The following is a 13,476-nucleotide window of genomic DNA, read 5'->3' as shown; positions in this document are numbered from 1 at the left end:
TACTGCCATGGGCTAATCATGAACTAGACCGTAGGTTGCTGCACGTTCCCTGGGGCTAGAACCAGTCAGTATTTTCCAGTAATAGAGTACATTAGCTGTCTTTAGTTGATATGTACTGTAATGTAAGTGGTACTGTACGTTTCAGTGGAAGTACTGAGAAACACATTGGAGTCCAGAGGAACATCCCAGGAGTGACAATGATGAACCTTAAACACTCCAACTTCTGTTTCTAGAACCAAACATTTCTATTTTGTTAATATTCTTCCAGAGTTTGGACTACAACGTGACTCAATGTACCAACTGCAGTTATGTTGTCATTTATACAAAAATTCAACAAACTTATTTTTACTAATTCTTGAATTAGATGAGCTCAGTTATAAGTCGATCTCTAATATGGTTTGTCCTGTTGAAGCACTCCATGCAAGCACTGAAACAGTGTTACCGCAGATATACGACCTAAAACATTTCATACCCGATGGGCTAATATGAATTTAACAGACCATTTTCACCATTGAGTGCAGGTGCCCAATTTAAAATAATTTAAGGCAGATGTTTAGATCATTACCTACATGTTTGTCAACATTCATTAGTATTCAGACCCTTTACTTAGCACAAGCTCTGTCAGGTTGGATGGGGAGCGTCGCTGCACGGCTGTTTTCAGGTCTCTCCAGAGATGTTCGATCAGGTTCAAGTCCAGGCTTTGACTGGGCCACTCAAGGACATTCAGAGACTTGTCCTGAACCCCTCCTGTGTTGTCTTTGGCTGTGTGATTAGGGTCATTTTCCTGTTGGAAGGTGAACTTTTGCCCCAGTCTGAGGTCCTGAGCGCTCTGGAGCAGGTTTTCATCAAGGATCTCTCTGTACTTTCCTCTGTTCATCTTTCCCTCGATCCTGACTAGTCTCCCAGTCCTTGCCTCTGAAAAACATCCCCACAGCATGATGCTGCCACCACCATGCTTCACCATAGGGATGGTGCCAGGTTTCCTTCAGACGTAACGCTTAGCATTCAGGCCAAAGAGTTCAATATTGGTTTCATCAGACCAGAGAATCTTGTTCCTCATGGTCTGAGAATCCTTTAGGTGCCTTTTGGCAAACTCCAAGTGGGCTGTCATGTGCCTTTTACTGAGGGGTGGCTTCCGTCTGGCCACTTTACATTAAAGGCCTGATTGGTGGAGTGCTGCAGAGATGGTTGTCCTCCCATCTTCACAGAAGAACTCTGGAGCTCTGTAAGAGTGACCATCGGTTTCTTGGTCACCTCCCTGACGAAGGCCCTTCTCCCCCGATTGTTCAGCTTGGCCGGGCAGCCAGTTCTAGGAAGACTCTTGATGGTTCTAAACTTCTTCCATTTAAGAATGATGGAGGCCACTGTGTTCTTGGGGACCTTCAGTGCTGCAGAAATGTTTTGGTACCCTTCCCTAGATCTATACCTAGACACAATCCTGTCTCGGAGCTATATGGACAATTCCTTCAACCTCATGGCTTGGTTTTTACTCTGACTTGGACTGTCAACTATTGAACATTTTTTACATTTACATTTTAGTCATTTAGCAGACGCTCTTATCCAGAGCGACTTACAGTAGTGAATGCATACATTTCATTTTCATACATTTTTTTTTTTTTCTTCTTCGTACTTGGCCCCCCGTGGGAATCGAACCCACAACCCTGGCGTTGCAAACACCATGCTCTACCAACTGAGCTACGGGGAAGGCTATATACAGTTGAAGTCGGACGTTTACATACACCTTAGCCAAATACATTTAAACTCAGTTTTTCACAATTCCTGACATTTAATCCCTGTCTTAGGTCAGTTAGGATCACCACTTTATTTTAAGAATGTGAAATGTCAGAATTATAGTAGAGAGAATGATTTATTTCACCTTTAATTTATTTCATCACATTCCCAGTGGGTCAGAAGTTTATTTACACTCAATTGGTATTTGGCAATTTAAATTGTTTAACTTGGGTCTAACGTTTCGGGTAACCTTCCACAAGCGTCCCACAATAAGTTGGGTGAATTTTGGCCCATTCCTCCTGACAGAGCTGGTGTAACTCTTTTATTTTTATTTTTTTATTTCACCTTTATTTAACCAGGTAGGCAAGTTGAGAACAAGTTCTCATTTACAATTGCGACCTGGCCAAGATAAAGCAAAGCAGTTCGACACATACAACAACACAGAGTTACACATGGAGTAAAACAAACATACAGTCAATAATACAGTAGAAAAATAAGTCTATATACAATGTGAGCAAATGAGGTGAGATAAGGGAGGTAAAGGCAAAAAAAGGCCATGGTGGCAAAGTAAATACAATATAGCAAGTAAAACACTTGAATGGTAGATTTGTAGTGGAAGAAAGTGCAAAGTAGAAATAGAAATAATGGGGTGCAAAGGAGCAAAATAAATAAATTAATACATAAATACAGTAGAGGAAGAGGTAGTTGTTTAGGCTAAATTATAGATGGGCTATGAACAGGTGCAGTGATCTGTGAGCTGCTCTGACAGCTGGTGCTTAAAGCTAGTGAGGGAGATAAGTGTTTCCAGTTTCAGAGATTTTTGTAGTTTGTTCCAGTCATTGGCATCAGAGAACTGGAAGGAGAGACGGCCAAAGGAGGAATTGGCTTTAGGGGTGACCAGAGAGATATACCTGCTAGAGTGCGTGCTACAGGTGGGTGCTGCAATGGTGACCAGTGAGCTGAGATATGGGGGCACTTTACCTAGCAGGGTCTTGTAGATGACCTGGAGCCAGTGGGTTTGGCGACGAGTATGAAGCGAGGGCCAGCCAACGAGATCATACAGGTCGCAGAGTCAGGTTTGTAGACCTCCTTGCTCGCACACGTTTTATCAGTATTGCCCACACATTTGCTTCGGGATTGAGGTCAGGGCTTTGTGATGGCCATTCCACTACCTTGACTTTGTTGTCCTTAAGCCATTTTGGCACTACTTTGGAAGTATTCTTGCGGTCATTGTCCATTTGGAAGACTCATTTGCGACCAAGCTTTAACTTCCTGACTGATGTCTTGAGATGTTGCTTCAATATATCCACATAACTTTCGTCATTCATGAAGCCATCTATTTTGTGAAGTGCACCAGTCCCTCCTGCAGCAAAAGCACCCCCATATCATGATGCTGCCACCCCCGGGCTTCACGGTTGGGATGGTGTTCTTCGGCTTGCAAGCCTCCCCCTTTTTCCTCCAAACATAACGATGGTCATTATGGCCAAACAGTTCTATTTTTGTTTCATCAGACCAGAGGACATTTCTCCAAAAAGTTCGATCTTTGTCCCCATGTGCAGTTAGTTGCAAACTACTAGTCTGGCTTTTTTATGGTGGTTTTGGAGCAGTGGCTTCTTCCTTGCTGAGCGGCCTTTCAGGTTATGTCAATATTGGACTCATTTTACTGTGGATATAGATACTTTTGTACCTGTTTCCTCCAGCATCTTCATAAGGTCCTTTGCTGTTGTTCTGGGATTGATTTGCGCTACGTTAATTTCCAGGAGACAGAACGCGTCTCCTTCCTGAGCGGTATGATGGCTGTGTGGTCCCATGGTGTTTATACTTGCATACTATTGTTTGTACAGATGAACATGGTACCTTCAGGCGTTTGTAAATTTCTCCCAAGGATAAACCAGACTTGTGGAGGTCTACAATTTTTGGTCTTGGCTGATTTCTTTTCATTTTCCCATGATGTCAAGCAAAGAGGCACTGAGTTTGAAGGTAGGCCTTGAAATACATCCACAGGTACACCTCCAATTGACACAAATGATGTCAATTAGCCTATCAGAAGCTTCTAAAGCCATGACATACTTTTCTGGAATTTTCCAAGCTGTTTAAAGGCACAGTCAATTTAGTGTATGTAAACTTCTGACCGACTGGAATTGTGATACAGTGAATTATAAGTGAAATAATCTGTCAATAAACAATTGTTGGAAAAATTACTTGTGTCATGCACAAAGTAGATGTCCTATCGACTTTCCTTAAACTATAGTTTGTTAACAAGACATTTGTGGAGTGGTTGAAAAACGAGTTTTAATGACTCCAACCTAAGTGTATGTAAACTTCCGACTTCAACTGTAGGTGTGTGCCTTTCCAAATTATGTCCAATCAGTTGAATTTACCACAGGTGGACTCCAATAAAGTTGTAGAAACATCTCAAGGATGATCAATGGAAACAGGATGCACCTGAGCTTATTTTCGAGTCTCATAGCAAAGGGTCTGAATACTGATAAGGTATTTCTGTTTTTTATATTTAACACATTTGCAAAAATGTCTAAAAACCTGTTTTCTCTTTGTCATTATGGGGTATTGTGTGTAGATTTATGAGATTTTTTATTTTATTTAATCAATTTTAGAATAAGGCTGTGACGTAACAAAATGTGGGAAAAGGTCAGAATATTTTCCGAATGCACTGCATATTATAGGCAGTTAATCCGTCCATAGACATGCTCAAACAAGCAGTATGAATGTATACTTTGACATACAGTAATAAGGGTGTACTATATCTCATGTAATGCTGACCTTCAACAGCACGGGGGTAGAAAAGTCAACTTGCAATTTACGGACAGCACGAATCCTTGAAAACCAAATTGATCATTGTGTGCTACTTAAGAATACACAAATTCCAACTGCTCTAGTTTTAAAACACATTGTTCCTTTCTTCCCATGATCGGAAGTGGTTCATTGAAGACTAAAAGCATGCTGCTGCTGGTTGATTTCATGTGTGATGCTCCCTGCCTTGCCTGTGAAAGTGCACGGCCCAGCTTGCTAGCCTGTATTATAATTGCTCTCTGATACTGTGTGTCTAACATTGTTGGAGACCCAATATATAGCGGTGGCTTGAGTCGCACACCAGCTATGTTGTGTCTTCAACCCTGTTCTTACATTCTTACATGTAATGCAGCAAGGGAATCATAATACTGTAGATCTGAAGATAGCACAATAAGAGTCACAAACAATTCATTTGGTTTATTCATTTTATTAAGACGTTTGATACACAAATAAAATATCAATTTTTCAAAAGACAACATACAAATACATATGGTATAATTTGAGTTTGGTCAATGCGCCATAAAAGGAAAGATGGAATTCCCTGTGCCACGTGAACAATGCATTTATTTTCAATTAGAGCAGCCATTTTGTTAAGATGACAGACTCTAACAATGTTAACAATCCTGAGGGGTGACATTCTGTGTAGACAGACTCATTAAACACAGGTGCATCCAAGCTCCGTTATCTAAGGCCTTATGTCTAACACAGCAGCCCAGTACAGATCACTATGAGGAAAAGGACTTTATGTCGTTGCTTTCGTTTCAGAAAAAAATAGATAACATAAAAAGGTATTCCTGTGAATAAAATTCCTGTGGAGGGAACTGTGTGTGTGTGGGGTGACTTAATGGTTAACTAGGGTTTAAATACAGTACTTGGCCACTTTATTCTTCCTCTCTCTCCAGGGAAGTTTTAATGTATTCAGGTTGTATGTATTCTATTAGTTACAAAATATGTGACCGACTACCTCGATTCAATCTTTTGTAGCAACATTTGAAATTGTGTTTTTTACATTGGATAAAATTAGAGACTCAGATGTACAACATTGAAAATCATACACAATGGTTGAGGAACAATGGGAAAGTAATTATTTGCAAGTTGATAAAGTAGTAACCACACTTTTGAGAAAATGGCCCTTGAATGTTTTGATAACCCTACTAGAGAGCTCTTCTTTGATTACACCTATTTAGCATCATTCACACCCTCTTAAGCCTTAGACCCAGCCATCAATTTATGGATTCACATGTGAGGCCATGTGCTAAACAGAGTGAGTAAGGTAGTAGCCTAAAATAAAACACTCCGGGTAAAAATACACTTTATCTACTAGCAATACAAACTGATTGTCATAGCCAGCCACCATGCATGAAATGCTGTAGTATGAATCTGCAGGTAGCTAAAACTAACCAACTAGGTTCAATGTTAGCTAGCTAGCTAACTTTAGGCTCTAACTAGCAATGCAAATGGTTTCTGAGATAGGAATAATATTACTACACAGATCACACACGCAACGTTTGCCAGCAAGCTAACGTTCACTAGCTAGCTAACAGTATGCTTTAACTTGCAATGAAAACAAATTTCTGACAAAATTAGAAATGTATAACAGCTGAAAATGTAGCTAGACTCTTAACCGTACACATGGATGAACGCTTCATGGCAGACTAGAAGCCCTTTATTTCCGTTTTTTTGTACAGCTTGTTTGGCTTGAGTTGTGTCAAGTCACTCCGGTTCACACTGACCATTTGCAGAAAGTAGTGTATCACAACTTTTTTCCACTGATCTTTGTCGATAGCGCCTGCTAAATTCAGGGCAGAAATGCTGTGGAGAGCAGTAGCATATTATGTCATAAAACGAAAAAAATAATCAGCTTGTTTGAATGACTACCATTGCATGTGATCACAGAAATACTGGATGACATTTTGCTCCCCCACGTAGACCTTGCTTATTTGGGAGCATCCCATCTCGAGAGCTGCGTTGAGTTGATCACTCAATAACAAAGATTCCCTCTCCTTTCTGGATTGAAATAAAGACACCTTCCCAATAGACACACACTCTCAGATGCACGTACACTGTCTTAAACACACATACACCATCTGTCTATCATTGTGAGAACAGGGAAACGTGCAGAGTGTGGAAGATTGCTTGGTGCGTGTGCATCTCTGAGCAGAGGAAGTCAGAGCCAGAGGTCGTGCAGGAATATGCTGGGTTAACGACTGGACTAACTGACGGCTCATCTGATTTACCCTGTGTTCTGTCAGTATTCACAAAGAGCCTAGCTGTCACTGACTGTCTGATACTACAACTCTCCCTCAATCTTCCCTGTGGCTCAGTTGGTAGAGCATGGTGTTTGCAACGCCAGCATGGTGTGTGCAACGCCAGGGTTGTGGGTTCGATTCCCACGGGGGCCAGTACAAAAAAAAAATTGGTATGAAATGTATGCATTCACTACTGTAAGTTGCTCTGGATAAGAGTGTCTGCTAAATGACTAAAATGTAAATGTAATCCACTGTTGCTTGCCTGTTTGGAGGTTCAGCTCAAGGGGATGCCACTCATACACTGACAGTCATGAGTTAAAGGTTTTGGCACACAATGGCTGCTGTGCATCAGGTGGGTGCTGCATATTGGTGGTGGATGAGGTTAGTTTCTGTACACCCCAAAAAATGAAGTGCTGCTGGGACCTGGTCCACAGTATTACAAATGGAATGCATCAGCCTATCACACCAGTACAGAGTATCTTGAATCAGAGATTATTAGCTTTTGTTATTGTATGGCAGGGGGCTTAGGGTGAGGGTAAAGTTGAACGGAATAAGTTAGAGCAACAATAACTGTTTACATAACACCAGTAATGTGGGCTCTGGAGTTTGGCTTTAAAGACTTGATGGTAGTTTTAATGATGTTTATAGAAATGAATAACAAAACAAATCATACGATTGAAACTGGAATATAGAAAGTATAAATCTATGGCCATCTGGTTACAAATGACTACAAGTAAAAAACTGCATTTAGTAATAGGGAATAGTCCTAGTTCTTTGGAACATATGGAGAATAACACAGAAGCTATGGAATTTATAAAATAAGAATATAAGAAACAACACTCTTACAAAATAAACTGCATGGACATTACATACAGAATTAACTCCTCATTTTGCACAAATACTCAAAGTGGCAATTTCTAATGTTTTCCTCTGAGTGTACACATCTTAGAGTACATTCACACACACACATGCCTGTATGCACAAACACACACACATATGCACACTTGCATGCATGCACTCACTCGTGCATATGCACAGAAACACACACACAATGCATTATTAGCTACATCATTTTTAGAATAAAATGTAAAAAACACATTGGGGCATTAAAAACACAGTGTTGGGTTGAGGAAGCTCACTTGGTTTTAAGATCGCTGCTTTTGGTGATGTATCAAAACAAATTAATTAATTATTAACTGCTTAACAAATATAGATTAGACTCTGTGTCGCTGTACATTGGCATACTGAACTATAAAATAACTAGTACAATCATTACAATAACATTTTAAATTATATACTGTATACTTATGGTACAGTATTGCTGTTTTTTTAGGAGATACGGCTGAATGGAATGTTTGAAGGGAATGTCTTTATACCCAGCAGGTCATAACCACAAGGCTTTACTTTGTATTGTGAGAGCAATTTCAAAGAGGTAAAAAAAAGGCAATACAATCAGAAACATTTACATTTGTACACTTACACATAGATTGAATCGTAAGTGCAAACCCGTTCTATCTGATTTCCATTTTCCTTGGCACTTGACATAAATAATTTCACCCTAAATTACAATAATGCCACAGTGTTTCCTGAGTTCAATCATTTTGATTTTCAATCTTTTTTTCATCTTTAAAAATGTAGCGCAATTTCTTTGGTAACAACTTTTGCTTTGGTGTTGACTTTGGTTTGCATTGAGGAAAATGAAATGTGTATCTAGACATAATACAATTTCAGATAAATATTCTATTTTAAAAAATTACTATAAAACCAACTCATTTGCTGAGGCTCAAGTACACTACATGACCAAAAGTATGTGGACACCTGCTCATTTAACATCTCATTCCAAATTTATGGGCATTAATATGGAGTTGGTCTCCCTTTTGCTGCTATAACATAATCCACTCTTCTGGGAAGACTTTCCACTAGATGTTGGAACATTGCTGTGGGGACTTCCTTCCATTCAGCCACAAAAGCATTCGTGAGGTCGGACACTGATGTTGGGCGATTTAGGCCTGGCTCGCAGTCGGTGTTCCAATTGATCGTTTCCACTGAGCATTTCCACTGCTCCAGAGTCCAATGGCGGCGAGCTTCACACCACTCCATCCGACGCTTGACATTGCGCATGGTGAGTTTAGGCTTGTGTGCGGCTGCTCGGCCATTTCATGAAGCTCCCGACGAACTATTCATGAAGCTCCAGACAAACAGTTGTTGTGCTGACGTTACTTCCAGAGGCAGTTTGGAACTCTGTAGTGAGTGTTGCACGTTTTCACTTCACAATAACAGCACTTAGTTGACTAGGGCAGAAATTTGACAAACTGACTTGTTGGAAAGGTGGTATCCTATGACGGTACCATGTTGAAAGTCACTGAGCTCTTCAGTACAGGCTATTCTACTGCCAATGTTTGTCTATGGAGATTGCATGGCTGTGTGCTCAATTTTATACACCTGTCAGCAACGGGTGTGGATGAAATGGCCGAATCCACTCATTTGAAAGGGTGTCCATATACTTTTGTATACATTGTGCAACATTTGACTTGCAAGAAATGTTTTGTTATAAATTCTGCTTGTATGTAAGAGATGGCTCTGAGCAAAACAATATGATGTAACTCAAGTGAAATGGAATGAAAGAGAAAATTGTTTTTATTTATCTCACTAGCTCACCAGAAGAAGCCATTGTCAAGCTTATGCTTAACAATCCGATATCTATATAAATTAAGAGGTAGCCTTTTCCCAATCTTTCCTAAATCCCGTGAAGACAGATTCCCCTTGGTGTTGGAAGAGAACATGGGATATTCTAGCTTTTTACTGTCTGTAATCTTTAAATCTGACATGGTGTCTTCCAGCCACCCATTTACAGTAATACAAATTTTAATTCAAACTACAGTCAACGTCAAAGAACAGATGTCAGTCAAGAATCTATCTCTAAATTGCCTGGAAAAAGGGGCCTTGACATTTCCTATCACAACAATTGTGGATGTTGAGAGCCAAAACAGTTTATCTAATAATGTTTTTAAAGTCAATCTTTTGTCTTTTTTCCCCCCCTGACTGACTCTTATTGTGCCGCCATCAGAGAGGCACAATTCATTGAAAAGAATGCAGTGAATTTCCTGTTAGTTCTTGGGGATATGCTTTGTTTTTCCTGTTGCTGGGAGCCAGGGCCTTTTTTTTCCCACCCCCTCTGACTTCCGGTCTGGAACGTTTGCTGGGAGGCCGGAGAGGAGGGTGTTAGGAGCCTGGACTAGACTACAGCTGCCCTCCCCCCCCCCCCCTCCCCGACCTAATCCCCCTCAGGTTGGTGAGAGAGGGTGCGTGATGTGGTGTGACTAAAGAGAGGGAGGTAATGCTTTCTTAAGCATTGTGAAAGAGCGACCAAATAGCATGGAGCCTCCTCAGTGTGACGGAGAGGGGAGATGGCGGTGGTGATGATGTCATGCCATGCTGCTTGTTGGCGTGCTCTGAGTGCTGCCAATGCTGGCGTTGGCACTACTGTTCTCAGAGGGGGAGGGGTTGTTGGAGACAGGTTGTCGTTTGCTGGTCAGAGAGCAAGGACATCCTGGAGAGAAAGGACAATTTGATTTATGTTAACCAATTTGTCAAACTCAATTTCAGCTTGCAAACCAACTGCTTCTGGGATAATAAAAACTGATTGACTGGTTGGTTGGTTGGTTGTTTGAGGGATAGTGATCATGAGAAAGATCAGAAAAGGAGGAGGAGACAGGTTTACCTCATTGATATGGTTTGCCTACTTTACTATTCCCCCTTCAAGGAAAATAGAACTCTATACGTTTAACTGGGACTGGCATCAACCAGAAACAGTGACTAGCATCTTACTCGAGAGGTTTGCAGTAGTCGATCCTACATCCAGTCCGGTGGGGTATCCTAGATCCCATAAAACAAAATAATACTGTTTTAAAATTAAGTTTGAATGAAAAGGGACCTCAAATCAAGAGAAATAGACCTCGAAAAACCCTTTTGTATGGTATGTAAATGTAACACCACAAAATAGAAAGGCAGACTCCGACTCACCTGTGCGGATCTTGATGAACCACAGAGCTCCGATGAGCAGAACTCCGATCAGGAAACCTCCAAAGGCGATGCCCAGCACGGCTGACAGACCAAAGTCAATACACGCCACTAGAACACACAGGAGAAACACATGAATGCATGTCTCACATTGAGGTGTTTAGTAGAATTGTTGGATATCCATGGATATCAGTGGAATCACTGAGAGATTATTCCTCCTATGATTTCCTCATTTCCAGCACACAACCAGTTAACATTACAAGCTCATTAATTTTTCTTTGTCTCAAGCACATTGCACAATTGAGGCCAAATCTGTTTGTGGAAACAAATGGTTATCACTGTTGTGATGAAGTTCTGGCTCTCTCATCATGTGAATTTAAGTTTGTGGTCACACTGCTTGGCCCTGGCAGTGCCCCCTGGGCAGCCTTTGTGTGGCATTGTCCCACACAAGCTGTTCCAGCAATTACAGACGTAGGAGCAAACAAAACAACTCTTAAGCCAACGGCTGAGGCAAAATTGCTCTCCCTCGACAGAACTCTCAAATCAGCTTCGCTGAAAACAGGCTCTGGCCATGTGCTGCTAGCTCTGGCACAGACACAGGCCTCTGACACACACACACACACACACACACACACACACGTGCATCCAAGCACGCGAGCATACGTGCACAAATGTATGCACACGAAGACACACACACAAGTTCCCCAGCTTCTGCTACTTCCCTAATGGAAATCTCCAACATGGATCCTGAGAATTTGGGAGGAAGCTAATCATCAGTCCTCTGGGCAGGAGCCATCCTGTGTCTTAACAATGACTGAATATATGAATGGACAAAGCCATCATTCACGTGACACCATACATTCCTATGTGAAGACTCAATAGCTAATTGAAGCCAAATGAAGTCAAATTAAATGTTCACATAACATGCGCAGTTTGAGATACTCCAATCCAGTATCCTTGGGATGTCCTTAACCTATTGAAGTTGACATTTAAAATGGTTAAGGGTTAAGGTTACATTATAGTTAAGGTTAGGGTTAGTGTAAGGGTTAGGAGGGTAGGGGCGTCACAAGGATCCCCGATAGCACTGACCGTCCAGGAAGTGACTTTGCAGGCTGGCTCAGTGCTGCCCCCTCTCATTGAGTAACTCAAGTTGAATGCCGACCAGGGTACTGCAGGCTGCCATTAGCAACTAAATTATCATTAAGTTCTTCTGCGTACGGCCATACATTTGGTGTATTTGCGGACATACATTTGGTGTATTTGAAGCAATTATTGGTTGTCTACAAATTTCTATTTTATTTACACGAAGATTGACCAGATTGCCATTTTTCCATTCACTATAATGGGGGATCCTGTTTTCTAACAATGCCTGCAATACCGCGGTCAGCCTTGAACGTCCATGGCTTCAATGACAGTCATTCTCCCCTGTGCTTTACACTAGGCCCAGCACTACACTAGGCTCTCTCTTTTCTTGAAGGACAGGAAAGACAGGATGCAGGAAGGATGAGGGCCTGCATTCTGTTTGTTTGGCTGCACCGCTTGCCATCATCCTGCAAGCCTGTTAATATTGCTAATGATGGTTTCCATGGATTAATCTATAAGAATAATAAAGATAATTCATCCCCTCACCCTATTAAAATCCATCACTGCTCTGCTGTCACAACATAATGAAATGCTTGTGTACCATCATAATGAATTGAATGTGGGCTAAATCCTTCGATTAAATCTCCTGAATTAGATTGTAAGTGATTAAAGTGATCTTTATAGGAGGGGAATTATCTACTACCAGCATTACCGACTCAAAGGCCCTGTCCCAGTCCATGTCTAAACAGAAGCCTGATTTAAAGTATTTTTTATATTTGTTTTCCAGAATGGGCCGAAAAGCAAACAGGGACAGGAAGTAGAAGCTGCGTCGCAGGTGGAGTGGAGGGGATGAACAGCAGCAGGCCTGCACTACGACACTACGACTCCCAAGAGTCCTCTGGGGGACATCTACCAAACAGGAAGGACAGCCGAGGGGAAGCCATATCCTGGCCAATCAAAACAGGCGAGGCCCCCAGCAGCAGCTAGCAGCAGTCAGCCGGCCTCAACTGAGCTCCAATTCTCTGCCCAGAATTCTGAACAAAAACTGAGTGGAACTGACTACATGACCGTAGGCGACCAATTCGGAGAGCCCATAGAGTTGATTGGCTCCAGTTGTTTGGTATGTGCACTGTGTGGGCAGGCATGGATGAAAGGAGCGGTGAGGTCAATGAGGAGTTGCCTGAAGTTTAATGGGAGAAAACGTTGATCCTTTGCCACAAATTCCCTTTCATCCACCATCACAGCAACTCCCTGAGTCCCTCCACGCACTCACATGACCTTTCCGTGACATAGGGACCATAATGGGTTGGCTGACAAAACGGGGACACAATAACAAAAATGAGCAGTGAGGTCCTGGCAGCATCAGCCTAAAACACCAACATCAGCTGATGATCCAACCTGTATCCTCTTCTTCTGGGTGAGGAAATTGCAGGAAAAAATAAGTTGTTGGCCAGATTTGGGGAGCTGTGTGGTAAGCCAAAACATGAACCTGAAGTTTGTCGTCTTTTCTTTTCCTTTTTGCCAAACAATTATGGGCTTCCCTTCTGGGCCTACAGCGGTTGAGGAATGCGATATTTGTTCG

The 13,476-nt window shown here is 41.6% G+C and overlaps 1 protein-coding gene across 1 annotated transcript in view; it reads right to left on the bottom strand.

The window, feature by feature from the left end:
• Positions 1-9,056: 9,056 nt before the first annotated feature.
• Positions 9,057-13,476, bottom strand: part of LOC106565750 (endoglin) — a 67,562-nt gene continuing 63,142 nt past the window's right edge. Inside the window, exons 12-14 of the mRNA XM_014133218.2 lie at positions 10,815-10,922; positions 10,620-10,667; positions 9,057-10,341 (exon numbers count right to left, since the gene is read on the bottom strand). Coding sequence (XP_013988693.1) covers positions 10,217-10,341; positions 10,620-10,667; positions 10,815-10,922 — 281 coding nt within the window. The 3' untranslated portion in view covers positions 9,057-10,216. The remainder of the gene's footprint in view (positions 10,342-10,619; positions 10,668-10,814; positions 10,923-13,476) is intronic.

Source organism: Salmo salar, chromosome ssa01 (assembly GCF_905237065.1).
Source record: "Salmo salar chromosome ssa01, Ssal_v3.1, whole genome shotgun sequence".
NCBI lineage: Eukaryota > Metazoa > Chordata > Actinopteri > Salmoniformes > Salmonidae > Salmo > Salmo salar.
Note: the sequence above shows the minus strand (reverse complement) of the source record. Positions and strands in the feature narration are given on the sequence as shown.